General features: G+C 36.3%; 1 protein-coding gene across 2 annotated transcripts in view; it reads left to right on the forward strand.

Annotated features, from left to right (window-relative positions):
* The window catches only part of TC2N (tandem C2 domains, nuclear), an 86,002-nt gene that overhangs the window by 27,760 nt on the left and 30,287 nt on the right, over positions 1-27,955 (forward strand). Inside the window, exons 1-3 of one of the 2 annotated variants that reach the window (XM_032179854.2) lie at positions 1,212-1,310; positions 24,139-24,261; positions 25,551-25,784. In XM_032179854.2, coding sequence (XP_032035745.1) covers positions 24,195-24,261; positions 25,551-25,784 — 301 coding nt within the window. In that variant the 5' untranslated portion in view covers positions 1,212-1,310; positions 24,139-24,194. Of the gene's footprint in view, positions 1-1,211; positions 1,311-24,138; positions 24,262-25,550; positions 25,785-27,955 lie in introns of those variants that run through there. The other variant, XM_032179855.2, reaches the window with a different exon arrangement.

The following is a 27,955-nucleotide window of genomic DNA, read 5'->3' on the forward strand; positions in this document are numbered from 1 at the left end:
TCTCAAGGAAAACAAGTATTTTGTGTCTCTCTCCCCCAGATTAATGTGATCTGGTATCTACCCCTACTCCCACTCCAGCATCTCTAGGACCTTGAGATGGACAGAACTCACTCTGGGAAAGACTGCTCTCCAGGAAGGAAACTATGAACCTTTCTTTCAATTTTACAGTCCCACCACCCAGGCCGGCACCGTGGCTCAATGCTTGTAATCCCAGCACTTTGGGAGGTGGAGCACTTTGGGAGGCAGAGGTGGGAGGATCACGTGAGTCCAGGAGTTCAAGACTAGCCTAGGCCACATAATAAGACCTCATCTCTACAAAAAATTAAAAAATTAGCCTGGCATGCTGGCTTGCGCCTGTATTCCCAGCTACTTGGGGGAGGGGCTGAGGTGGGAGGATCACTTCAGCCCTGAAGGTCGAGGCTGCACTGAGCCATGAGCGCGCCACTGCACTCCAGCCTGGGCGACAGACCCTCTGTCAAAACAAAACAAACAAAAAATGCTAAGCCATTCTTCATCAGACAGTCTAGGAAACTCATTTCCAAGCAGTGTTGAGTTTTCCACCAAGGAAGCCCAGAGAAAAGGGCCAGGCCCCCGCTTTGCCAGGGTTTAGAGGGGATCCCTCATAGAATCGGGGGTGTGAGGTGCTGTGGTGGATACATTTAATATTCTTTCCGAGACACCCATTGATGGCAAGGCAGTAGCAGATAGAAAGCAACAAAAGCGAAGAGAGCAGGGCTGATCCCCCAAAACTTTATAAATTAGACTTTTTATAAAAACTCTAAAAGTCCAGTAACATGACTACTCCGCTTCTAAGTAAAGTGTGCATAAACATCTCCCGCCAGCAAGTGCTCCTGCCTCCCCAAGTCAGAGAAGTTTCCTCAGGCCAATAGCTTCCCCTCTATCCCCCTCCTACCGCTTGTCTCCCTTCTTCTCCCACAACACACCCCACACCTGGCGGCATTTTACACCTTTCCAGGAAGGGGCTGCCAAGCGCGGAGTCGCGGAGGACGCAGGCGCAGCGCGGCTCAGGTACGCGGGAGGCCCCGCCCCTCGGCGCCCAGCCCCTCTGCGCCACTCCACTCCCCGCTCTGCCCCGCCCTGCCTCGCCCCTTAGCGCTCGTCCTGAGGGGCGGGGCGGCCCTGGTGGGTGGTGTGGGAGTGGGTATGGGGAGGGAAGTGGAGGGGAGGGGGTAAGTGACAGGGTAGGGGAGGCCCTGGGAAGGGCGGGACCTCGAGGCGCGGTCGCGCGAGGTGACAGGAGTCACAGTTCCCGCGGGCGGCGACAGCAGAGCGCCCACTGCCTCCAGCAGGTAACCGGCCGCGGCCGCGCGGCGCCGCCTCAGCGCGGGCGTGGGACGTGGAGACCCCGAGGAGGGCGGCGGGACCCGGGCGGGGAAAGGCGCGGCGTGGCTCAGGTGCGCTTCTCCCAGCTGGCAGCTCGCTCAGGGCTGTGGGGGGCGCCTGTCGGGGCGGCCCCGCCTTGCGGGCTGGCGGTGAGCGTCCGTTCTGTCTCTTTTGTCTTTAACTTTCTCTAAAATGGGGCCGTGGTGGGGCCCAGGGGCTGTTCCCACGTCTCCTCAGCGACGCCTGTGTCGCGGAGGCCTGAGGGAGCTTTAGGCCCCGCGACAGCTGCAAGCGCGGTGGTCTGGAGGGCACCCGTGTGGGCGACGGGGCGAGGCTGGGTCCTCGCTGTCCAAGTGGGCGGCTCTGCCTAGGGGGACCCGTGACCGGGGACGGTGGAGACCCCAGCCCAGGCGGGGATGGCCGCGCGCCCGGCTCCCTGCTCCGTGCTCGGGCTTTCGACGGCGCGTCCACGTGGGCTCTGGGCTTTGGGGAAAGAGAAGCGAATTAACTTTCCCTGGCGGGGTCTGATGAGAAGAGCTTCGCAGAGGGTTTTTACCTGTGATGTTTCTGAAACTTTGTGAAGTGGCGAAAGGGTGTTAAAAGTGTCACTTTACTGTGGTGTTTGCAAACCACAATCTACCCAGCTAGGTTTTAGATTTGACTTCTATTTCTTCCAGGTTTTCCTTCGCTATGGTTTTCTTTAGAGGAAGATAGTGTGGATGAACTGTGGGCTATAGTGCACACCGATAGACGCCTGGGTATAGACAAGATAGATGCCAAGCCAAAAGCATTGATTTCTTTAGAACACTTAAAATACAGCATATAAAAGGATTGCCTTTGTAATTAAAATATTATTCTAGTTCTCCCTTTAGGTAGGCAGTTAATAGAAATTTGTTTTCCCTGATTAATATTGTAAAACATAGCCTGGAAAATATTGAGAATTAGCAACAACAACAAAATCCTATTTACCAGTTTCATATTTTGACGTGTAACTTCAGCATGGTTAAAAATTGCTTTTTCTGGAAGGAGGGGATAATGTTGCTTGCCTTTGAGAGCTGGGATATTTGCTTTTTATCATCTCTTTTGTATTTTGTAGTTTTTGCTAATGAATATGAGTTACCTTCATAACTGAGGAAGAGACCATAATACAAATTTATTCTTTAACCCTTCATGAAAAATTTAAGTATATCTTGTATTTTATTGACTTCATTTGAATTATAATTGTGCATTCACGAATAAAACTAATATTGAGAAATTAATTCAGGTGGAGAGAAAATGAGTTTGAGATTCTGGCGGGACATCTGGCATAGCTATCTAGTGGATATATACCAATAGATATATTGGTATCAGGTTTTCTGAAGTCAAGATCAGACTTACAAATGTTGGAAGCACAGTGGATTTGTGGTAGTTAATCCTGTAAGGGTGTAAGAAATCATTCAAGTAAGTATAGTGTAAGAAGAGGGCAAGACCAAGGATGGGGAACACCAGCATTAAGCGATGGGTAGAGACAGCCAAGGAGTCTGAGGAAGAGCATCAGGAAAGGAGGAAATCTAGGAGGCAGTGGTCTCATAGAAGCCAGGAGAGGAGAGTTTTAAGAAGGAGAGAAGTCTATCTGGGGGTCAAGAACTGATTACGTGCCTATTGGCTTTGGAAGTTAGGAGGGGTGCTTTAACCTCAGCAGACACAATTTAAGTACAGTATAAGGGTAGAAGCCAACTTTGAATGAATCTGAGGAGAGAATAGTGATTCTGCACTCACAAGTAAATGTGAGTTTAGAATCCGTATTTTGAGAAACAAAGGTTAGAAGGAGAGGCGATCCATTGATTAGGGAGATGATTAAAAAAAGAAAAGAAAAGAAAAAAGAGACAAATAAGGATGATAGACTACCTTTGTGTTATCCATAATAATTACAAATTTTAAAAATGAAGTGCATCATTTCATAACATTGTTCCTCTCTCATGGTTAAGTAGCAGAAGCTGAGAGCAAGAAGCTGAGCATATTGAAAAGAACTATGCGTGGTAAAGTAGTTATGCCCCGCCCCATCCAAATTATGAACACAATTTTAGTGGTATTTTGTTTGGTGTATTGGGTTCAGGTGTTATAGGTGTTTAAGTCACGCATATAAACTGTGTGGACTCTATTTTACCTTAGTTCCAGTATGTTGATGTTCCCAACTTGCTTTTAAGTTATGCGGTTCTTTTATGTATGTCCCAATGGTTCTTCTAAAAAATCTTATGTAGAAATCAAGTGTTGGGACTAAATCAGAATCTGGAGGCATACATCATTTAGGGCCTTTGCTTCAATTATTATTATACATTCAGGGGAAAAAGCTCTTAGATTAAACTTTCTGTATAATGAGTTTCACTTCAGTCTTCATTGAAAGTTTGATTTTTTTTGTTGCTCAAGAGTTCAGACAAATCATGAGTATTTTCCTTAGGAATATGAAAAGAATAGTTAAAATGGAAAAGGCTGGCAACCAAGTGTTGATTAGGATGTGGAGCAACTGGAAGTCTCATAATCTGCTGGTGGAAGTGTAAATTGGTGTAGTCATTTTGGAAAACTTTTTGGCATTGTCTGCGAAAGTAAAACATATGCATAAGCTATGCCCAAACATATATCCAATAAAATTCTAGAAAATGCAAACTAATGTGATGGAAAAACACATCAGTGGTTACTTGGGGGTAGGGGAAAGAGAAAGTAAGGAGGGATGGATCCAGAAGGGGTATGAGGAAACTTTAGGGGATGATGGATATATTCATTTTCTTCATGAGATGATGCTTCCACCAATGTGTGTGTATGTATTTATATGTATATATGTCACTCATTTAATTATACATTTTAAATATGTGAAATTTATTGTGGGTAAATTATACCTCAATAAAGCTTTAAAACAGATTAAATAAAAATAAAGAGTAGAAGAAAGGCACATCATTTAAGTATATTTACCTCCTTCAAATACTATAGTTATTTCAGGGTAATATAATTATGGATAATTTTTATTTTATTCATATAGTTTTCTGAATTTTTAATGTTTTGTACCACAACCATGTATTTATTTACTTCTTAAATAAGACATTATTTCATATGTGCAAAATAGTACTTTTGACACATCTGCAGATTCAGAGAACACAAATAAAATAAATACCCCCATGCCTATGTATTGCTTAAGAAATGATACATAACCAACATTTTTTGAAGCCAACCTGTGTATTCTCCCTGATTATATCTTTTTCTTTCCACTCTCCTTGATTCTCTATATGGTTTTACCACATGTCTATGCATTCCAAACACTGTGTTGTTTAGTCTACTTTGGAACTCTGTATAAATGATATTCTACTATGTGATTCCTATGGCTTTGCTTTTGCACATTCTGTGAGATTCCTTCATGCTGATGTGTTATAGTTTGTTCACTTTTTAATGCCGCGCATAATTTCATTGTGTGACTTTACCATTCTTTATCCGTTATCCTGTGGGTGGATATTTAGGATGTTTTCAGTCTTTTTTTTATTTTTTTGCTTTTACATTTAATTTTTACTTTTTTCTATTAAAATCTGTTTTTAAGTGACCCTTCAAACTCATGTCTCTTTGTGTTCATGATTTTAAAAACCTTCAGTTTTGCTGGAAAACACCGGATTGTTTTATAAAGTGGCTGTACCAGTTGATAGCCTCACAAGCGGGATGTAAGTGTTCACTTTGTTCCCTTTTTCAGCAACATGTAAGACATTTCTACATTCGTAATTACCTGAATTTTTTTTCTTTTTGACAATCGGGTGAGTGAGAAATGGTATCGCATTGGGGGTTTAATTTAAATTTCCTTAATTACTGATGATGTTGAACCTTTCATTGTTTATGTTCTGTGGGTGTTTATGACTTTTGCCATTTTTTTTTTTTTTTTTTTTTTTTGAGACGGAGTCTCGCTCTGTCGCCCAGGCTGGAGTGCAGTGGCGCAATCTCGGCTCACTGCAAGCTCCGCCTCCCGGGTTCACGCCATTCTCCTGCCTCAGCCTCTCCGAGTAGCTGGGACTACAGGCGCCCGCCACCACGCCCGGCTAATTTTTTTGTATTTTTAGTAGAGACGGGGTTTCACCGTGGTCTCGATCTCCTGACCTCGTGATCCGCCCGCCTCGGCCTCCCAAAGTGCTGGGATTACAAGCGTGAGCCACCACGCCCGGCCGACTTTTGCCATTTTTTTTGTTGTAGTTGTTGTTTTACTTTAAAACATGGATTTCTTTTTTTTTCTTTTTTTTTTTTGAGACGGAGTTTTGCTCTTATTGCCCAGGCTGGAGTGCAATGGCATGATCTTGGCTCACTGCAACTTCTGCCTCCCGGGTTCAAGCGATTCTCCTGTCTCAGCCTCCTGAGTAGCTGGGATTATAGGCACGTGCTGCCATGCCTGGCTAATTTTTTGTATTTTTAGTAGAGACAGGTTTTTACCATGTTGGCCAGACTGGTCTCGAACTCCTGACCTCAGGTGATCCACCTGCCTCAGTCTCCCAAAGTGCTGGGATTACAGGCATGAGCCATTCATTCAGTCTAAAAAATGGATTTCAGTAATAGAAGCTCTTTATGTATTCTGGATGTGAACCCCTTGTCAGTTATGCACGTGACACATTTCTTTTTCTCCAAGTGAGCAGCCTGTATTTTACTTTCTTTATAGTGTCTTTTGATTAACACATTTTATAGTTGACTCTGTCAACTTTTTCTTTTATGGTTTGTGCTTTTGGCATCTTGTTTAACAAATCTTTACCTTCCCTGAGATTATAAAAATACAGTCTGTTATTTTCTACTAAAAGCAGGGGGGGTATATGGGAAATCTCTGTACCTTCTCAATTTTACTGTGATTCTAAAACTACTCTAAAAAAGAAAATCTATTAAGAAAGTTGCCTTTCATATTTGTGTCCTTAATCCGTGTATAACTGATTTTTGTGTGGTGTGAAGTGGGGGTCCAGTTTCTTTTTTTCCCGTATGGCTAATCAGTTTTTCCCAGCATTATAGAACTGAATATTATGTTTTTCATTTCAGTGAGCTACAAGTATCATACATCAAGTTTCCATATATGTGTGGTCGTTTCCAAGCTACTCTTTCTAAAACAGATCTGTTTGTGTATCCTTACCACAGTCTTATTTACTTTAGCTGTTTAAAGAACCTTGATACTTGAGAGAACAAGTTATCCACCCATGCTTCTTTTAAATTAGGCTGCTCCTCAAATTGTTTAATTTTTCCTTTTTAAAAAGTAATAAAATGTGTTATTTAATTCTTAAATATCTACTGTAATCACCTGAAGTCATAAATAATACTGAAGCTACTCTAATGTAGACTATATCAGGCTGCAAATCCTTTCCTAACTCACTAGAATTAATTTTAACTTGAAAAGTAAATATAGGATTTGCATTTTGGGAACAGTGTCAGTTGAGGTATTGGACAACCTTAGCTGAAAACAGCTAAGAATGCTGTATTTAAAAAAACAATTCAAAAGATAGGAATTAACATGCCAAAATCTAAGAGAAAGCTGAACGTATGAGAGACTAAAGGAGCCTTTAAGTCTTATTTGCCCTGAGGGCATTTGTTAAACCGGGGAAACTTGATGCATTTGAATAGGAACTTGGTAGATTTGCATGTCACCAAGGATAGTTGGAAGTCAGCCCAGGGGCTCATTCAACGTAGGCTAAGAGACTAATTCTGGGACCACAAAGGGCTGTGATGTCACGAAAAGGGCGAAAACCTCACTCTACCTCCTTGAAGGGAGTGCAAGGAAAGTTGTCTTGATGCCAGCTAAAACAAGAAAGGAAAAAAAGCCTGTCCTTGGGAAGTTGTGACCACCAAACAGACCATGGGGGGAAGTTTTATATTACCTTGGTGGTCTAAAAATATTTCAAGATGTAAATTTTAAAAATCATTTCTTTTTTGAGATACTAACATACCATAAAATTCACCCCTTTAAAGTGTACAATTCAGTGTGTTTTTTTTGTACATTCATGAAGCTGTGCAACTATCACTATATAATTCTAGAACACTCTTGTCACCCTCCCAAAAAAACCTTGTACCCATTAGCAGCCATTCCTCATTTGCCTTTTCCTTCTCAGTCACTGGCAACCACTAATCTGTTTTCCATTTCTATGGATTTGCCTATTCTGGACATTTCATGTGAATGGAATCACACAATATGTGGTCTTTTATGTCTCACTTCTTTCTTAGCATAATGTTTTCAAGCTTTATCTGTGTTGTAGTGTGAATCAGTACTTCATTTGTTTTTATGGTTGAATAGTATTCCATCATATGGCTGTATACCACATTTTGTTTTCTCATTCATCAATTGATGGACATTTGGATTGTTTCTACTTTTTGGCTGTCATGAATACTGCTGCTGTGAACATCTGTGTAAAACTTTTTTGTGTGGAAATATGTTTTCTATGCTCATAGGTATATTTACCTGGGATTGGAATTCCTGGGTCGTATGGTAACTCTGTGTGGAGTGTTTGAGGAATTGCCAAAGTGTTTTCCAAAACAGCTGCACCATTTTATATTCTCATAAGCAATTTATGAGGGTTCCAGTTTCTCTACAGCCACACCAACACTTATTTTTTGTCTGTCTTTTTGATTAGTGTGTGTGAAGTGGTATCTCATTATGGTTTTGATTTGCATTTTCCTAATGATCAGTGGCATTGAGCGCTTCCTAATGTGTTTATTGGCGATTTGTCTGTCTTCTTTGCAGGAATGTCTTAATTTCTTTGTCCATTTTAGAATTGGGTTATTTGTCAACGCATGAATTGAAAATGGTCTGGTAAACAAATGCAGATATTCTCTGGAGTATGCTTTCATTTTTAGCTTAAAAAGTTCTACCAGTAAAGTTTCGTGGTCAATGAATAATTCATTGTCAAAGATAACCAACTGTACAAAGAAGTAGGACATCCTGAGCAAGAATTGGCAGAATGATAGGAACTCGAAATAAACCTACAAAAGCTTGAAAAAACAGTCATAGATCATTAAGATAACTATACTGGGCTGAGTTTAAGTAAATAAAAGACAGATTTAAAGATATGTTCAGGAATCAGGAGTCTAAAAAGTGACAGAGCTACACAGCAGGTTGAAAAAAGAACTAAATGTAATTTCTACTAAGGAAAAATGCAGTAATAAAAACTCAAAACTCGTCTTTCAGCTTAACTACTAATTAGGAAATTAGATGTACTCCACAAAGAGATTGAATGAACTGGAAGATAGAATAAATCATTCAGAATATAGCTCAAAGAGACAGAAATGGAAAATATAAAAGAGGTGAAGAGACATGGAAATTAGAGTGATCAGAGTGAGGAATTACAGTGAGAAAGTCTAATAAATTAGAATTTCTGCAAGAAAAGAAAAAGAAATGGGCAAAAAGTTAATGAATGAGAATTTTTCAGTACTGAGGAAAGACACCAATCCATATATTCAAGAATCTCAATGAATTTCAAGCAAGAAAAAGTACATACTTAGAAACATCACAGTGAAATGAAGAAAACCAAAGGCAAAGAGAAAAATCTTAACATTACTTTAGGGCCTAGACAAAAGTTTTGGGTTTTTTTGTTTTTGTTTTTGTTTTTTTTCAAAAGAACAGTGGTTATGCTGGCAGCTGACTTCTTTATACCAATGGTGGGACAGAAGACAATGGAATAAGATATTTTTGTCCTGAAGAAAATAGCTTATAATTTAGAATTCATAACCAGAGGAAATATCTTTAAGAATGAGAGTAATACAGGGTGATGATCAATGGTTGCTAACACTGTTAAAAAATAAAAGCTGAACATTATGTACCTATAACCTATGGAGTAGTCTTGCTAAAAATAAAAAGTCAAACCTAAAAATCTGTATTAAGTTATAGATTGAACTGTAATTTTACAGAAAAATAGGCAGAGATTTGCTGAATGACACCATGGGAATGCAATCAGCAAAATCCTATCATGATAAGTTCTGTTGGGTAAGAGACCTGGTTTCAGCATCAGAATACTTACAAGGAAACTTGTAGATTAAAGGAGATTTAAGAAACATTTAAACCTATTTCACTCAAATAAGCTATAAAAAATTATAGGAAAATTGGGGAAATGTGAGTACTAATATGAGGAAATTATAGATTTTTCTGAAAGTGTGATGGTACTGTAGTTGCATTAAAAAAGAGATACAATATAAATATAAACATAAATTTAAAGTTACATTTGGTATTAGATGTTCTTCAATATTGTCTTTTAGAGATACATACTGAAATATTAGAGATACATACTGAAATATTTACAGATAAAATTATATCTTGATTTTTTTTTCAAAATTTCTGGAAGTAGGATATTGTGGAAAAAAGTTTGACTATGAGTTGATAATAATTAAAGCTAGATAATATGTCCATGTGGATTTATTTTATAGTTGCTATATTTTTGTATATTATTGATATTTTTCACAAAAAAATATAAAAATCAGGGACATTTTCAGATCAGCAACAACAGAGGGTTTTCTACCAACATACCTTCACTAAAGTAAATCATAAAGGATATTAGCAAAAAGAATGTGATTGTACATGAAAAGTTGGCGATGCAAGAAAGAATGAAATGGAAGGAATGTAAGAAGGAATGAAGTGGAAAGTAATTGGTGAAATATGTAAATACAAATGAACACTAACTTTACAAAAGAATAATAATGTTTTGTGGGGTTTTAACAAGATAGAATCAAAATATGTGCAATGATGACATCATGCCTAAGTCACACATGGGTTGGCATGTAAAGGAGCTAAAAGTCTTTAATAGTCCTTTTACTATGCAACAGGAGAATATAAAAGGACTAACTTTAGACTTTGACATGTTAAGTGTGCGTATTAAAACAACCAGAGTGACTAAAGAAAAGGAAATTGAGTGTATAAAATTTATAGTATACAGAATAATGGCCTCACAAAGATTACCATGTCCTAATTCCCAGAACCTGTGAATGTTACCTCGCGTGGAAAAAGTGACTTTGCAGATGTGATTTAGGATTTTGAGATGGAGAGATTATCTTGGATTCTGGAGTATCCAGGTTGGCCTAATGTAATTACAAGAGTCTTTATAAATGAAAGAGAGATTGTAGGAGATTCAGAGTTAGAGAAGATGTGACAATGGTAGCAGGGGTCAGAGAGACTGGAAGTTGCTGTCCTGTTGGCTTTGAAGTGGAGGAAGGGGCCATGAGCCAAGGAATGCAGGTTTCTTCTAGAAACTGGAAAAGGCAAAGGAATGGAATTTCCCATAGAGCCTCCAGAAGTAATGCAGCCCTGCCAACACCTTGATTTTAGCTCAGTGAAACCCATTTCAGACTTCAGACTTCCAGAACTGTAAGATTGTAAGTTTATTTAAAGCCATTAAGTTTGTGGTAATTTGTTACAACAGCAATAGGAAAGTAATACAATATCCAAGCTATTGGAGGGAAAAAAATGAAGATCGTAAACACTCAGTCAATGAAAGGAAAAAAAAAAGAAACAGAGAACAAGTAGGACAAATAGAAAGCCCAGGATAAAATATAGGTTTAAATTCAAATATATATCAGCCAGTTATCTTAAATATAAATGGAATAAATATTACAGTCAAAAGACAAAGATTGTTTATCTGGACTAAAACACTTCAACTAAATGCTATTTATAAGAGGCATATCTAAAACATGAGGAGACAGGTTGGTAAACAAATGGAAACAGTAAACAGAAAAAGATATTCCATACAAATGCTTTCTAAAAGAAAGCTGCATAGCTACATTACTATCAGACAAAATTGTTTTCAGGGTAAAAGCATTTCTAGAAATTAATAAGTTACCATAATGATAAGAGATTTAAATCACCAATATGTTAAAACAGTTTTAAATCTTTATGACTGGACTAAATACAGTTAAATACAAATAAATACAAAGATTGTCAGAGTGGATAATAGAACACAATCTAACTACATACGACTTATAAAAGACACCTTGAGCATAACACAGAAAGGTTGAAAAGAAAATGATGGAAAGAAGATATAACATGCAAATATTAACTGAAAGAAATTCTAGTTATATCAGACAAAGCCAACATTAAGGCTTCTAGAAGTATTACTAAAGATCGAAAGGGAGATTAATAAACTTAAGTTTATGTGCATCTCATAAATTAGAATCAAAATATGTGAAACAAATCTGATAGAACTAAAAGGAGAAATAGACATATCCACAGTCATGGTTGGAGTTTTCCTTTTAGATTCATCTCTTTTAGTACCATATAAAACAAGCAGAAAAAAAATCAATAGAAATACATATTTTTTCTGTGGTTTTTTTTTGTTTGTTTGTTTGTTTTTTCAGACAGGGTCTCACCCTGTCACCCAGGCTGTAGTGCAGTGATGTGATCACAGCTTCCCGCAGCCTCCACTTCTTGAGCTTAAGTGATCCTCCCAACTCAGCTTCCCGCAGCCTCCACTTCTTGAGCTTAAGTGATCCTCCCACCTCAGCTTCCCGTGTAACTGGGACTACAGGTACGCACTACTACGCCTGGCTAATATTTTAATTTTTTATAGCGATGGGGGTCTCCCTATATTGTCCAGGCTGGTCTTGAACTCCTGGACTCAAATGATCCTCCTGCCTCGGTCCCCACAAAATACTGGGATTTATAGGCATGAGGCACTATGCCCTGCCAAGATACAGAAGGTTTTAACATGACCAACAAATTTGATTTAGTGATGTACATGGAACATTGCACCTCAAAGTTACAAATGTACATGGAACATTTATTAAAATTGATGATATACTATGCATATCATTGATCGTATACAATTTCTCTGATCACAGTGGAATTCAGCTACAAATCAATATCAATAAGATAGCCAGGAAATCTAAATTAAAGAAAAAAGAATAAGGCAGATGGAGAACTGAAATAGGGCTTTGTTATTAATAAAGCTAATATAGAAGAATATGGCATGTATCTGCAGGCAAGTAGGTTTTCTAATACAGACAAATCTTTCTCAAAGAAACTAGAGACAGCAGGAAGAAGCATTCCTACCCTAACGTAGTTCAAAGGTGCAGAAGTAAAAAAGAGAATGGTGTGTTTCTAGCACATCAGGTAGTTATATTTTGAAGCTTGGTATTTGCAGAAGGAAGTAGTGGAAGATGAGCAAGAGAAGGGTCACATATTGTATTTAGCAGAATAAATTTTATCCTGAAAGTGATAGAGAGATACAGCATTACTTAAAGCAGATGAAGGACCTTAGCAGCACAGTGGGGGGATAAAAAGAATTTGAAAGGCAAACCTATTAGCTGGCTCTCTGTAATTTGGGGTATCATAACATCTGAATCAAAATAGTCAAATTGAGAATGGAAAGGAAGGTGTGAAAATTACAAGGATGGCCAGGCACGGTGGCTCACACCTGTAATCCCAGCACTTTGGGAGGCCGAGGTGGGTGGATCACGAGGTTAGGAGTTCAAGACCAACCTGGCCAAGATGGTGAAACCCCGTCTCTACTAAAAATACAAAAATTAGCCGGGCATGGTGGTGGGTGCCTGTAATCCCAGCTACTCGGAGAGGCTGAGGCAGGGAATTGCTTGAATCCGGGAGGTGGAGACTGCAGTGAACCAAGATCGCACCAGTGCACTCCAGCCTGGGTGACAGAGCAAGACTCCGTCTCAAAAAAAAAAAAAAAAAAGAAAAGAAAAAAGAAAAAGAAAATTACAAGGATTAAGGGGCTCTACTCAACAGAATTCTAGCCCTTGCCTATTTCACAGTTCACCTGCTAACTACTCTTTCTGTTGCTTAGTACCTTGCAAAATAATGCAAAGTGGGTACAACTCAAGATTTTTGCAATTTCTGCTCCACCATCAAGAACTTTGCTAGCTGATCCTTTCTTGTGTTTATGTTCCAGCTGGATTGTTACCTCCCCAGGGAAGTCTTTTCTGATTATACAAAGTTAACATTAGTTCCTCTTGAATCCTGGTTAATTTTCCTCATTGTGTTTGTTTATTTTTCTGTTTATCCCCCTCCTCTGTTGTAAGCTCTCCAAAAGCTTGTCTGTCTTGTTCACTATTTTGTTTTCAGTGCCTAGCAAATTGCCTAGTACATAGTAGATGCTCAATAAATGCTTGTAAGTGAATGGATGAATTGGATGTGTGGATTTTGGGAGCAGAAGGACTCAAGAATGGCACTCTTATTTCTGGCCTAGTTAATTAGCCAGATAGTGACACTGTAGTAGGAAATACCAGAGGAAAAGCAGGTTTGCAGGGGAAAGTCGTGATGATGTACTGTCCTTTATTTGTGAGAATACCATAGGCGGGCTGTTCCTAGACTATGTCAGGCCAGCAGAGGCAAATAAGCCCTTTGGGAACCTCAAACAGGGAGTGATATTAAAAGTATTTTAACAATTTGTCGTGCATGAGCACTGACCATAGTATTGGAGCAGAGTCATGGAGGCCCCTGCCTTCTCAGACATTTACCTCAGGGGTGCCTAGAGAGGAGTTAAAGTGACTAGGGTGTTTATAGCTTTTATCCATTGATATGGAAGTATTTAAGTCTTTTTACAATCTGTCCTCATACTAGAATGTTCTAGCTAAATGTCCCCATATCATTCCTGGCATTGGATAAAGTGACTAGCATGAATCAGATCGGTTGTAAGTGAGATCTGATGATAATAAATATAATAATGATGCGCTGATGACAGCATTTATTCTTAAAACAGCCCTACCACTAGTTTTATACTTAATGTGCATTACTTTGGTTGATCATCACAATAGCCCTAAGAAGTGTTTTTTGTTGTTGTTGTTGTTTTTGTTTTTGTTTTTTAATTGATGAAGAAGTTGAAGTTTAAAGAGGTTAAGTAACAGATTTAAGGTAATATAGCTAATAAGTGAAAGTTACAGGATTGGAACCTAGGCAGTATACTTTTAACCATTTCTATTTGCTTCTCCTTGCTGCTAAAAAAGCAAACATGTGGCTATATAGACAGCCAGCACATAGTCTGTTAACCTGACTGGTCCTGCCCTTTACCCATACCCTACCTAAAGCAATGTGGTGTGTTAGAAAAAGTTGCAAAGCTTAGGGTTTGGTTCTAAACCTAACGTTATCTAGTTGCTTGACTCATTATTTTCTTTGGGTAAAATTAGAAGGACTTTGATAAAATGATTTCTTTTTTTTTGAGATGGAATTTTGCTCTTGTTGCCCAGTCTGGAGTGCAATGGCGTGATCTCGGCTCACTGCAAGCTCCGCCTCCCGGGTTCAAATGGTTTTCCTGCCTCAGCCTCCCGAGTAGCTGGGATTACAGGCATGCGCCACCATGCCCAACTAATTTTTTGTTTTTAGTAGAGATGGGGTTTCTCCATGTTGGTCAGGCTGGTCTCGAACTCCTGACCTTAGGTGATCCACCTGCCTTGGCCTCCCAAAGTGCTGGGACTACAGGCATGAGCCACCATCCTGGCCCCTGATAAAATGATTTCTAAGCCTTCTGCTCTGCTAATATTTTTGAGGCCTCTTTTTCTGTTAATGTTCCATAATTCTATTTATGAATTATTTTTTCAGGTTTATTGAGGTATAATTGATATGTAGTAAGTTACATATACTTGAAATCTTAGTTTGATGTTTTCATGTATGTATGTACCTATGAAACCATCACCACAATCAAGATAATGAGTATAGGCTTGGCGCAGTGGCTCACGCCTGTAATCCCAGCACTTTGGGAGGCCGAAGCAGGTGGATCATGAGGTCAGGAGATCGAGACCATCCTGGTTAACATGGTGAAACCCCATCTCTACTAAAAAATACAAAAAATTAGCCATGCGTGGTGGTGGGCACCTGTAGTCCCAGCTACTTGGGAGGCTGAGGCAGGAGAATGGCATGAACCCAGAAGGCGGAGCTTGCAGTGAGCAGAGATCGCGCCACTGCACTACAGCCTGGGTGACAGAGCGAGACACTGTCTCAAAAAAAAAAAAAAAAAGATAATGAATATATCAACCCCCACCAAAGTTTCCTCCTGCCCAATCAAGTCCTTCCTTTCTGTCCCTCTCTGCCCTTCATCTCCCTGCTCCTCACTGTTGCGAGGCAGCCTCTGATCTACTTTTTGTTACTATTGATTAATTTCCATTTTCTTCAATTTTATATGAATTGAATCACGCAGTGGAGTTCAGCTACAAATCAGTATTAATAAGATAGCTAGAAAAGCCGAATTAAAGAAAAAATAATAAGAACTGAAATATGGCTTTGTTATTAATAAAGCAAATGCAAGAGAATATGGCACATATCTGTATGGCACATACTCTTTTTGTTGGCATTCTTTTGCCCAGCATAATTATTTTGAGATTCATCCATGTTGTTGCATGTTTAACCAGTTTACTTCTTTATTTCTGAGTAGTGTTCCATTGAGCCACAGTTTGTTTTCTAAATGGATTAATCTGTTGATAGATATTTGATAGTTTTCCGTTTTTGGCTATTTTGAATAGAGCTGCTATGAACACCAGTATACAAGTCTTTGTGTAAACATGTGATTGCTTTTTTCTTAAGTAAATATGTAGTAATGGCATGTCTGGATCATGTAGCAGGTATATGTTCAACTTTAGAAACTGTCAAACTGTTTTCTAAAGTGGTTATGCCATTTTACAGTCCCACCAGTAGAATGGGAGAGTACTACTTGTCACATACTCATGAACATTTGGAATGGTCAATCTTTGTAATTTTATCCTTTTTAATCAATGTGTATTGTTGTCTTTTTATAGTTTTAATTTGCATTTTCCTAATCACTAACAGTGTTGAGCATGTTTTCATGTGCTTTTTGGCCACTTGTAGATTTTTTTGGAGAAGTGTCTGTTCAAATATTTTGCCTATTTTTTAATTGGGTTATTTTTCTTTTATTATTAAGTTGTAATAGTTTTTTATATATGCTGGATATAATCCATATTTTATTGGATGTGTGATATGCAAATATCTTCTCTCAGTCTCCGAGTGGTCTTTTCACTTTGGTAATGGTGTCTTTTAAAGCACGAAGTTTTTAATTTCAATTAAATCTAGTACATCAAATTTTTCTTTGATCATGTGTGCTTTTGGTGTTGTGTCTAAGAAATTACTGCCTAACCCAAGTTTACAAAGATTTACTCCTATGTTTTCTTCTAAGAGTTTTGAAGTTTTAACTCTTACATATAGGTGCGTGATCAGTTTTGAGTTAGTTTTTGTATATGGTGGGAGGCAGGGATCCAATTTTTTTTTTTGGTGGGAAGGGCATGTGGATATAATGTGGATATAAATATGGATATTCAGTGTCCTAGCACCATTTGTTGAAAACACTATTTCTTTCCCTTTAAAATTTCTTGGCACCTTTGTTAAACATCAATTGACTATAAACGTAAGGGTGTATTTCTGGGCTCTGAATTTAATTCTATTGATTTATTTGTCTGTCCTTATACTAATATTACATTGTCCTGATGACTAGTTTTGTAGTGAATTTTGAAGTTAGTCTTTCCACTTTGTTCTTTTTTTTTTCCAAGATTGTTTTGGCTATTCTGCACCCTTTACATTCCCATATGAGTTTTAGGATCAGCTTGTCAATTTCTGTAAAGAAGCTGGAAGGGATTTTGGTAGAGATTGTGTTGAATCTGTAGACCAATTTGGGGAGTATTGCCACCTTAGCAATATTAATAATATTAACATTTTACTGATATTACATCTTCCAATCCATGAACATGGGATATCGTCACAAGTATTAAGCTCTTCTTTGATATCTTTTGGTAATGTCTTGTGGTTTGCAGTGTATAAGTCTTGTACTTCATTTCTTAAAGTATTTGTATTTTAAGTTTTTAAAAATGTTAGTATGAATGGAATTGTTTTCTTAATTTCATTTTTGGAGTGTTCATGGTTAGTATATAGAAATGCAAGTAATTTTTGTATATTTCTCTTATATCTTGCAACCTTAGTGAACTTCTGGTAAGTTTGTTAGTGAATTTCTTAGAATTTTTTTTTTTAATTTACAAGATCTTGTTGTCAGTGAATGAAGAGTGTTTTACTTCTTGATTTCCAAGATGAATGCCGTTTACAAAATATTTTTAGCCTAATTGCCCTAGCTAGAATCTCAAATATAGTGTTGAATAAAGGTAGAGAGAGTAGAAATCATTTTTTTTTTTCCTGGCTTTAGAGGGAGACTTTCAATCTTTCAGCAGTTCCTGTAATGTTAACTATAGATTTTTTCATAGATGCTGTTTATTATGTTGAAAGATTCTCTTCTATTCTCAGTATTTTTATCATGAATATTGGATTTTGTCAAATTTTTGTATCTATTGAGATTATCCTATAGTTTTTGTCCTTTATTCTGTTAATATGATGTATTATATGAATTGATTATCAGATGTTAAACTAATCTTGCAATCCTGGGATAAATCTTGCTTGGTTATGATACATAAATCTTTTTATATGTTTCTGGATTTGGGTTGCCAGTATTTCATTGAGGATTTTGTGTGTATATTTTTAAGGGGTATCCATCCTTTTATTTTTAATTTATTTGTATTTAAAGCGTTTCTTGTAGGCAGCATATACTTGGATCATACTTTTTTATCCAGTCTGGCAATCTCTGCCTTTTAATTGGCATATTTTAGAGTATTCACACTTGTGATTCTTGATATAATTAAGTTCAAATCTATCATCTTGCTATTTGTTTTCTACTCATCCTATCTGTTCTTTTTTCCCCCTTCTTTTTCTGCTTTCTTTTATTGAGTATTTTAAAATTATTCCATTTTATCTCCTTTGTTGGCTTCTAAGCTGTAACTCTGTTTTCTTATTTTAGTGGTTGCATTAGGGTTTATAGTATGTGTCCTTAACTTTCTACAGTCAGTCCTCAAATGATATGACACCACATCACATACACTGTAATTATTTACTTTTTTACTTTTATTTCTCCTCCTGGCCTTTGTGCTATTGATGTAATACATTTTAGTTTTACATATGTTACAAACCCTTTGTCTCGGTATTATTTTTTGTCTAAGCTTTAATAAACTTGTAAAGAAATCCAAATAATAATAAATCATATATTTATACTTGTGGTGCACTTTATTCCTTTGTGTAGATTCATATTTCTGTCAGATATTATCCTTTGGCCTGAGGACATCATTTAACACTTCTTGTGGTGTAGATCTGTTGGTAATATGTTCTTTCGACTTTTGTATGTCTGAAGAAGTCTTCATGTCACCTCCATTTTTGAAAGATTTTCTCTGAGTGTCAAATTCTAGGTTGATGGGTTTTTTTCTTTCAGTACATTAAAGAGCTAGCTCTACTGTTTTTGTTTTGTTTCCATTGGGAACTGTGCTACTATCCTTTTTAATTAATTAATTAATTAATTAATTTTTTGAGACAGAGTCTTTGTCACCCAGCCTGGAGTGCAGTGGCGTGATCTCAGCTTATTGCAACCTCTGCCTTCCAGATTCAAGTGATTCTTATGCCTCAGCCTCCTGAGTAGCTGGGATTACAAACACACACCACCATGCTCAGCTATATGCTGCTATTCTTAATCTTTGCTTTGATGTACATAACATGTCTTTTTTCTCTGGGTGCTTTTAAGATTTTCTCATCACTGTTTTTGAATGATGTTATTATGGTGTGGTGTGCGTTGGTGTAGTTTTCTTCATGTTTCCTGACCTTAGTGTTCGTGGAGGTTCTTAGATCTGTGGTTTGTAGTTACCAAGTTTGGAAAATTTTGGCTATTATTTCTTCAAATATGCCCTCCCCCCTATCCCCAGTCTCCTTCGTGGACTCCAAATACATGTATTTTGGGTCACTTGAAATTGTCCCATGAGTCACAGATGCTTTTTATCATTTTGATGTTAGTCTTTTCTCTGTGTCTCAGTTAGTTTATCTTACTATGCCTTCAAGTTCATTAATATTTTCTTTTGCAATATCCAATCTGGTATTAATCCCATTCAGTATATTTTCCATCAAAGACATTATAGTTTTCATCTCTAGAAATTGGATTTGGGTCTTTTTAATAACATCCATATCTCTACTTAACCTTTTGAACATATTGAGTCCAGCTATAACTATTTTAGTGTCCTCAACTGCCTTGTCTCAATTTTAGGTTGTTTCTAATTGATTTTTTTTTCCTCTTCATTATGGGTTCTATATATTTTTTGCTTCCTTGTATACCTGGTACTTTTTTTTACTGGATACTAGACATTGCGAGTTTCACCTTGTATGCTGGATATTTTTGGATTTCTGTAAATTTGCTTTGGGACACAGTTAAGTTTTGTGTAAACAATTTGATCCCTTTTCCAGTCTGATTTGTGGGGACAAGCATCACTCCTGACCTTGGTGAATACCGGTTATGTATAGTTTTTGTAAATTTTTCTGGTATTTTTTTCCCACAGTCTTGTGTAGCTTCTTTTTTTTTGTGCGCTGATCAGTACTCTGTTGAATACTTGAGTGGGACCCTCTGCTGATCTCCATTGTTCTCTGTATGTACCTCTTTATTCTACAGTAGTCTGTTATGCAAACTCTCGCTTCCTTATTCTTCACATACTTTCAGCTTTGTCTCTTCATTTCAGAAAGTCTACTCGGCTTTGCCTGGGTAAGTTCCCATGGCCTGGAAACTACCTCAAGGGAGTAAGGTAGAAAGCTTACCTCATTTAGTTCCTATTTCTCAGTTCTTTGCTGTCTGATAGCCAATATCTTGAAAATTGCTGTTCCATATATTTTATTTGCTTTTCAGGTGGTAGGGTAAATCTGTCTCTGTTACTCTATTTTGTACAAAAGTAAAATATCCATGTGTTTTTTAACTGTCTTTTCTGTAGTGTATTACTGGGTGTTCATTTTAATCAGATTTCACATTTCATTCATATAAACTTTTCTCTCTTTCTACTACCTTCCTCCAACTCATTTTGGATGACTCAAGGCCATCAACGTTGAGGACTTTTCCCCTTGAAGTAGCAGTCATTTTTAACCAATTCTTCCACATTCCTCTCATGATTAACGTTAAGTATTTGCAAGCTGATTTTGCAAGCTGATTGCAAGAGATGTGGTTTGATGAATATATTGTGAGTTTTTGTGGGAGATAGTTGTTGTACTTTGTTTCCTTATCTATCAGCTAGCTATTTGCTGAGTTCCAACAATATTCCCAGCATCATATAGTGTGCTGAGTGCTAAGCAGAAAGTGAGTACAATATTGTTTTTGAACAGTTTCTGTTCTAACAGGGGAGATAGAACAAGATCTCATAAAATGTTAAGACAAATGTTAAACTTTTTTTTTTTTTTAAAGACACTAGACATTTAGAGATGAGAGACTATTCATTTGATTTGGGTGGTTACGGAGTATTTAATATGCTGGAGCTGAACAGGGCCTTTGAAAACGCATACATTTAAAAAATTGAAAAAGTCACAAGATGTAATGGAAGAGAAGATAACATTTATGATAGCCAAGCAAATTATGCAGGCATACACTTAATGAGAAATCTTCAGAATTTTTATGAGAACTTTAAAAACTCCCAAAGGCATAAGCATAAACTTGAACAAATATAAAGATATACTATGTTCTGTGTAGGAAGACTCAATATTCTTAGAGATGTCAGTTTTAAAAAAATAATTTAGAAGTTTAATATGATCCTGATGAAAGTACCATCAGATTTTTCCTCCTAGGGCTAGACAGATTATAAAGCTCATTTTCGAGAACAGACAAGCAAGAATAGCTAAGAAAATGCAGAAAGTGAAGAGGGGTAAAGATGACTTGTCTTGCTACATGTTATAACATAATATAAGAATTTAAGATTAAAATGATATACTGTTGGTACAGGAATAGACAGAACAATTGAAGAGAATAGAAAATACACAATAAACCCAATTGCATATGGAAATTTAATGTGTACTAAAGGGAGCATCCTGTAAGTGGAGAAAATATGGAATTTTTAATATGTGGTGTTTGTGCTAATGAGATAGTGAATTGGGAAGAGGTGAGTTTGAATCCATTTCTCATACTGTATAACAGGATGTCAGTATAGAAAATAATACTGTACTAAGTACTGGAAGAAAACATGGGTAAATTATTTTATGATTTTATAATACACACACTTTTGCATAGCAGAAACACCATAATCAAAGTAAAAAGACAAATGACAAACCAGAAGGATGTTTGCCACTTGTATAATGGACAAAGTGTTAATCTCTCAAATATCTGAAGAGCTTCAAAAACTGGAGAAGAAAAAGACCAACAGCTTTATGAAAATATCGGCAGGAGACAATTAATAGAATTCATATAAACAATTACAGATCAATCTTATATCACAAGAAGCTCAACATCACTTATAATAAGAGAGATGTAAATTAAAACAACACGGTATATCATTTCTTTCCTATCACACTGGCAAAAGTCCATGGTATTAAGCATCAGTTTGACAATGTATTTTGTTGGTAACAGAAAAAAGTTACTCTTATATATTGCTATTGGGAATGCAAAATGGTGTGCTTCAGAGAGAATTTTGGCAATACAAGCAAAATTACATATATACACCTTTTGGCCCCATAGTCTTATCTCTAGGAATCTATCTTGCAGATATATACTGAGAAATATCTGAGAAATAATGTGCACAAAGCTACTATGGCACTACTTTTAATAACAAAAGATGAAATAATTTAAAATTTGATCTTAATTTCAACAAAACAACTATACAAATTGAGACCATAGGGGAAATTTGAACAGTGAACAAGTAGTTGATGACATTAATTATTTTACACATGATAATGCTATTATGGTTATGTTTAAAAAGAGCAATGTTTTAGAAATATTTGATATGTTACCATTCATTACAGATACTGTTTGTATCAATACTTGAAATGATTCACCTTTAGCCAGTGAGAGCCCCTTGAAGTTAACTCCTAAGTCCTTTGCCACATCTTTTGGAGATCATTATTTATGTATTTATGGATGAAATTATATGATTAGAATTTATTTCAAAATAATCCAAAGGACAGGGCAAATGGGGAGGCAGAGATGAAATAAGATTTGCCATGAGCTGATAATTATTTTAATCTGAGTGATTAGGGTTTTGCTATACTTCTTCACATATGTTTAAAACCTCCTGTGAAAAACGTATGGAGTTTAAGTAGGCATAAATGAAGACAGTGCATTTAGAACAAAGGCACTGAGACCAAGGACAATAGGAAATTGGACATGAAGTTCTTATACAATTTAATTTCCTGGTAAATGTAAAATAGACTTCCTTTATTTGCTCTATATCTTATTTGTGGTGTCTTTTTGTGTGTATGTGATGTAGTGCTTAAGGTGTACTTTTCTGTTAGTATAACTCTAAAGATTAAAATAATTCATGAAGTATGCAGTTTATTTGTTTATTGGTGCCCGTTATAGGGCCTTTGAATTACCAGAATAATTGATCTGGAGGAAGTGAATGTTTTCTCACACTTTTTATGGAGTGCCATGTTTTCTTTTAACTTTTGCTTGGACATAGATTTAGATCGATCAGGTGAAAGAGAAAAATTGTTTTAGTTATACTATATGTGTATTTATTAGAATATAATAATGAATAAACTTTCCTTTAAGATACTTAGTTTCTTTCTCTGTCAGCTTTTTAATTTCATCTCCATTTCTCCTAGTCTGTTTTTATTTATCCCCGTGTTCTCCTACCTCTCTAACCCTATCTCCTTTACCACTCTTTACTTTTTTTATATGCTTTTTCTTTACTTTTCAAATTGACCAAATTGTATGTATTTATTGTATACAATGTGATGTTTTGAAGTGCCTATACATTGTGAAATGATTAAATCTAGCTAACATCTGCATTACCTGACGTAGTTATTTTTGTGGAGAGAACAGTAAACATCCAGCCTTAGCATCTCTCAAGAGTACCGCAGATCTTCATTAGCTGTATTCACGTGGAGTACAATAGAGCTATGCAACCTATTTCTCCTATCAAAACTAATTTTGTATTCTTTGACCAATGTTCCTAAATTCACTGCTTCTTTATCTCAATCTTTTACCCCTTTTCTCATCTTTCATCCTTTTTTCAGTTTCTAACTTTCACTGTTTCTTTGAATGTTTTTTCTTTTCATCTCTTTTCTTTTACATTTTGTGTTTTCCCCTCTCCTTTTCTTACCTCTTTCTCCATCCTTCTTTTTCTTCTTTGATTTGTCTGCCCTTTTATACCTCTCATCTTGCTCTCATCTTCATTTCTCCTTCCCTCTCTCTCCGCTTCATTCTACTCTTCCCCTCTTTATTTCTTATCTCTCTCTGTGCCTCAGCTCACTCTGTCTCTCCTGCTGTGTAGTCTCCACTCTCTATTTCTAGGTTTGCCCTCGACTTTTTTTTTTTTTTTTGACCTTTCCCTTTTCATCTCCCTTCCCAAACATTTCTTCCTAATTTTATGTGCTCTTGTCTTAGGTTTCTTGCTGTTTTATCAGCACATGTCCTAGTTTACCTCTTTCTTTTTTCTTCTTTCTTTGTTTTTCTGTATTTCTTCTATGTTGCTCTTCTTTTTCCACACTGTCCCTTCTCTCTCTCTCTCTCTCATAAACACACCCCTCTTGTTACTCTATATCTCTTCATTCAATCTTCCATCTTATTTTTCGTGAAAGAAAATTAAGAACGGAATTTTTCTTTTTTTTTCAGATTTTAACATTGAGATTGTTCATTTAGTAATTTTTAAATGTAATTTTAATAACTTATAAATAAGTTAAACAGAATTTCATATGGTTACAAAAATCTATCTTCCTCTTAAGTATTTTTGCTTCAGAATCCTCATTATTTCTTAGAAAGACAGATAATGTGGTTTATTTAGTAATATCTAATGGCATTAAGCATGACAAGCAGGTTAACTTGTTTTCAATTCTACCAACAGATTAATATTAAGATTGGAAGTTTGTGTCTTTTGCTGGATATTCGAAATTGAATGTAATGGCAACAGAATTTATAAAGAGTTGCTGTAGAGGATGTTTCTATGGTGAAACAGAAAAGCACAACTGTGAGTTTTGTTTTGACTTCAGTAACATTTATGTAGCACCTTCTTCTTTGTGGCATTTTGTAATATAAAGAATTAGGCATGTTTTCCAACTTCTTGGGGGAGGCAGAAACATAAGGCACACGAAGTAAATATTCCATAACTTCAAGTAGTCTGGAGCATAGGAGAAAGAGAGATTAATTCAACCCAGGGGATATATAAGATATTACCATAAAGAAAATTGCTTTTGCCATAGACATCTGAATAGGATTTTAGCAAGCTGGGTGGGAAGAAGGAAGAGAAGCTGAAAATTGGACGTCGGCATTACAGGTGGATGAAATAGTACAGGCAAAGACAGGGAGGGAAAAGAAGTATGTTTGGGAGACAACATATTCTGACCAATGTTTTGATTTAAATAAAGACAATTTACAATATGTGTATAACATTAAAAATGCCTTGAATGAATGAATGGCCAATGGGGAAGAGACCCATAACTATGAAGACTCACATTTATTAAGGACCCCTGGAGAGTTCTTTTTCTATTGCATGGCTTCCTTATCCCTTCTCTGGCACTTTTATTTCCTAATCTGCAGCAGAGCTTCGTAGTATATTTGAGTATGAAGGCTTCCTCTTTACATTAAAACATTTCATAAATTTCTACAGAATAGTACTTGTACTTTCAGCCTACAGATAGCATTATATATATATAAAGAATAACTTACCTCCCATCTTAAGTCATGTAGCTTAGGAATCACATATGATTCTAAAGAATGAATAAAATGGGTCTTAGAAGCTACAACTGGGGTAGCTGCCATTATGAAGTACATCTAGGGTCAGAGTGCATTTTATTTTGTTATTTGGTTGTGATTTTTATAGACTTGGAGACCTTTAGCTTCCTTGTAGTGTTGCTCTATGTAATTAAGACTAATGTTAACCATTAGTACTGATAAGAATTGCTTTTGTTGACAGTTTTAAATGACTGGATTTTTACTTGAAAGCACTGTATAACTGACTACAAAATAAAATTGTTTTCCATCTATGAATTCTTGTGGGAATAAGACTCTTTAAAGCTGCTTTTACCATTATGATAAGTTAATGCACTTTAACAATAGTGTATTAATTGCTCAAACATTGTCTGGACAAAATTACTGTAGATTCCAGAAGTGTTTGGTAAGACCCAAGAGTAGTTTATGTGTTAGGAATTTCTTCTAAAATGGTTAAATAAGTATCAAAATATGCTAGGTTTAGATTATTATATGTAACCTATATTCATATTTGTGACTTTTTTCTTTTCTTTTTTCTTTTATGTGCAGTTTCTGTGGAAAGAGATTTTAAAGCAACAGTCCCAGATAGTCAAAATGCTACTATCTCTGTACCTCCATTGACTTCTGTTTCTATAAAGCCTCAGGTTGGCTGTACTGAGGATTATTTGCTTTCCAAATTACCATCTGATGGCAAAGAAGTACCATTTGTGGTGCCCAAGTTTAAATTATCTTATATTCAACCCAGGACACAAGAAACTCCTTCACATCTGGAAGAACTTGAAGGTAAACAATAAAATAGCAGGATTTAAAAATCAATATGTAGCATTTAAGCGCTGTTATTTTACTTTTATATTTTTAAAACAAAATTCATATAAAAATTTTTTATTTTACTTTTTATATTTTGCTCTTTCTGTAGAAAAACTTAATGTACAGTAGTTTTGAAAGGTCCCATTTTGAAATCTGATCATAATACAATAATTTGTATGTAGAATTGGCCTTTTTTCAAGAAGTAATATATAATTGGCCCTCCATATCTGTGGGTTCCACATCTATGGATTTAACCAACTGCAGATCAAAAATATTCATAAAAAAAGAATGATTGCATCTGTACTGAACATGTGCAGACTTTTTTCTTGTCATTTTTTCCCTGAACAATATAGTATGACAACTATCTCAATAGCATTTGCATTGCGTTAGGTATTATAAGTAATCAAGAGATGATTTAAAGCATATGGGAGGATATACATAGGTTATGTGCAAATACTGCACCATTTATATAAGGGACTTGAGCATCCATGGATTTTGGTATCCGTGGAGGGCTGAAACCAATTCCTCACATATACTGAGGGATAACTGTAATTAGAATACCTCAGTTATCTGTCACATGTCTAGAATGAAAAAGTAAAGGAGTTAGTAGACATAGAAAACATGTTTCTTATTTATTATTTTCTAATATTTGGTTAATAGTCACTTTTCCTCTCTTCTTTCTTCTACCAGTCTATACTTCCCAATCTAAATAGTTACTTGAATGAGGTAGATCCATTGGCGGAATTTGGCTGATGTAGAAGCCATATAATTAGAGAGAAGATGAAACAACATGTAGCTCTTGTCTTGTTTTTTTAAAAAACAATTTGTGTTAGTCCATTGAAACACTATAAGTCACAATAGCTTTTTTACCCTCAAAATTTTATTAGAAAAATTTCAAACATACAGGAAAATAAAAAAAAAAACTTAATAGTGAATACCTGTATGTCCACCACATAAATTCTGCCATTAACATTACTTACTATACTTGCTTTATCAAATATCTGTCTACCTATCCATTCTTCTATCCATTATTAATCCACTTTTTGGAGAGGAATGAATTTCAGAGTAAACTGAAGACACCAATATATTTCCTTGCAAACACTTAAACATATATATCATTTACTGGGTTCAATGATCTCTTTACAGTTTTCTTCTTTTGGCATAAATTTTATACACAATGAGCTGCCCAAGTGAATATTTGTAGAATTTTGTGTGTATTTGTTGAATTTTAAGTGTATATTTGTTGAATATTGACAAAAGTATATGTCAGTGTAATCCAAATCTCTATCAAGATCTACAATATTTGTCCAAATATTTTTTGTCTTATCCCCTCTCTTTTCTTCTTCTGGGATTCCAATTATACCTATGCTGAACCTTTTGATATTGTTCTATGGGTCTCTGAGACTTTTTTTTTCGAGTATCTTTTTTTCTCTGTTCTTTAGATTCAATAATATTGATCTTTTTTTTCAAGTTCACTGTCTCTTCTGTTATCTTTAGCCTGCTTTTAAGCCTATTCATGAACTTTTTATTTTAGACATTGCATTTTTTAGTTCTAGAGTTTACATTTGATTCTTTGTTATAGTTTTCCTCTACTGCAATTTCTTGTTTTTATAGTATTGCAAACCTATTTTCTTTTATGTTTTTAAGCTTTAAAATCTTTATCTGCTGATTTCAGCATCTTGATCATCTAGGTTTGGATTCTGTGGATTGTCTTTTTTCTTGAAAATAGATCACATTTTCCTGTTTCTTTGTATATGGAGTAATTTGGGGTTGTATTCTTGATAGCAATATCAAAAATATTGAATGTTGTGTTGTGGAGACTCTAGATTCAGTTACATTCCTCTGAAAAGCTTCCTTCTTTCCTCCCTTTCTCCCATCCTCCCTTCCTACTTCTCTTCTTTCATCCTTCCCTTCCTCCTTCCCTTTCTCTTTCTCTCCTGATATGGTTTGGATGTTTGGCCCTGCTAAATTCATGTGATTCCTAGTGTTGGAGGTGGGGCCTGGTAGGAGGTGTTTGGATCATGGGGGCAGATCCCTCATGTATGGCTTAGCACCATCCTTTTGGTGATAAGTGAGTTCTAGCTCTGAGTTCCTGTGAGATCTGGTTGTTTAAAAGAGCCTGGCACCTCCACTGCCCATCTCGTGCT

The sequence above is a fragment of the Hylobates moloch genome, unplaced genomic scaffold, assembly GCF_009828535.3.
Source record: "Hylobates moloch isolate HMO894 unplaced genomic scaffold, HMol_V3 SCAFFOLD_16, whole genome shotgun sequence".
Classification (NCBI taxonomy): domain Eukaryota; kingdom Metazoa; phylum Chordata; class Mammalia; order Primates; family Hylobatidae; genus Hylobates; species Hylobates moloch.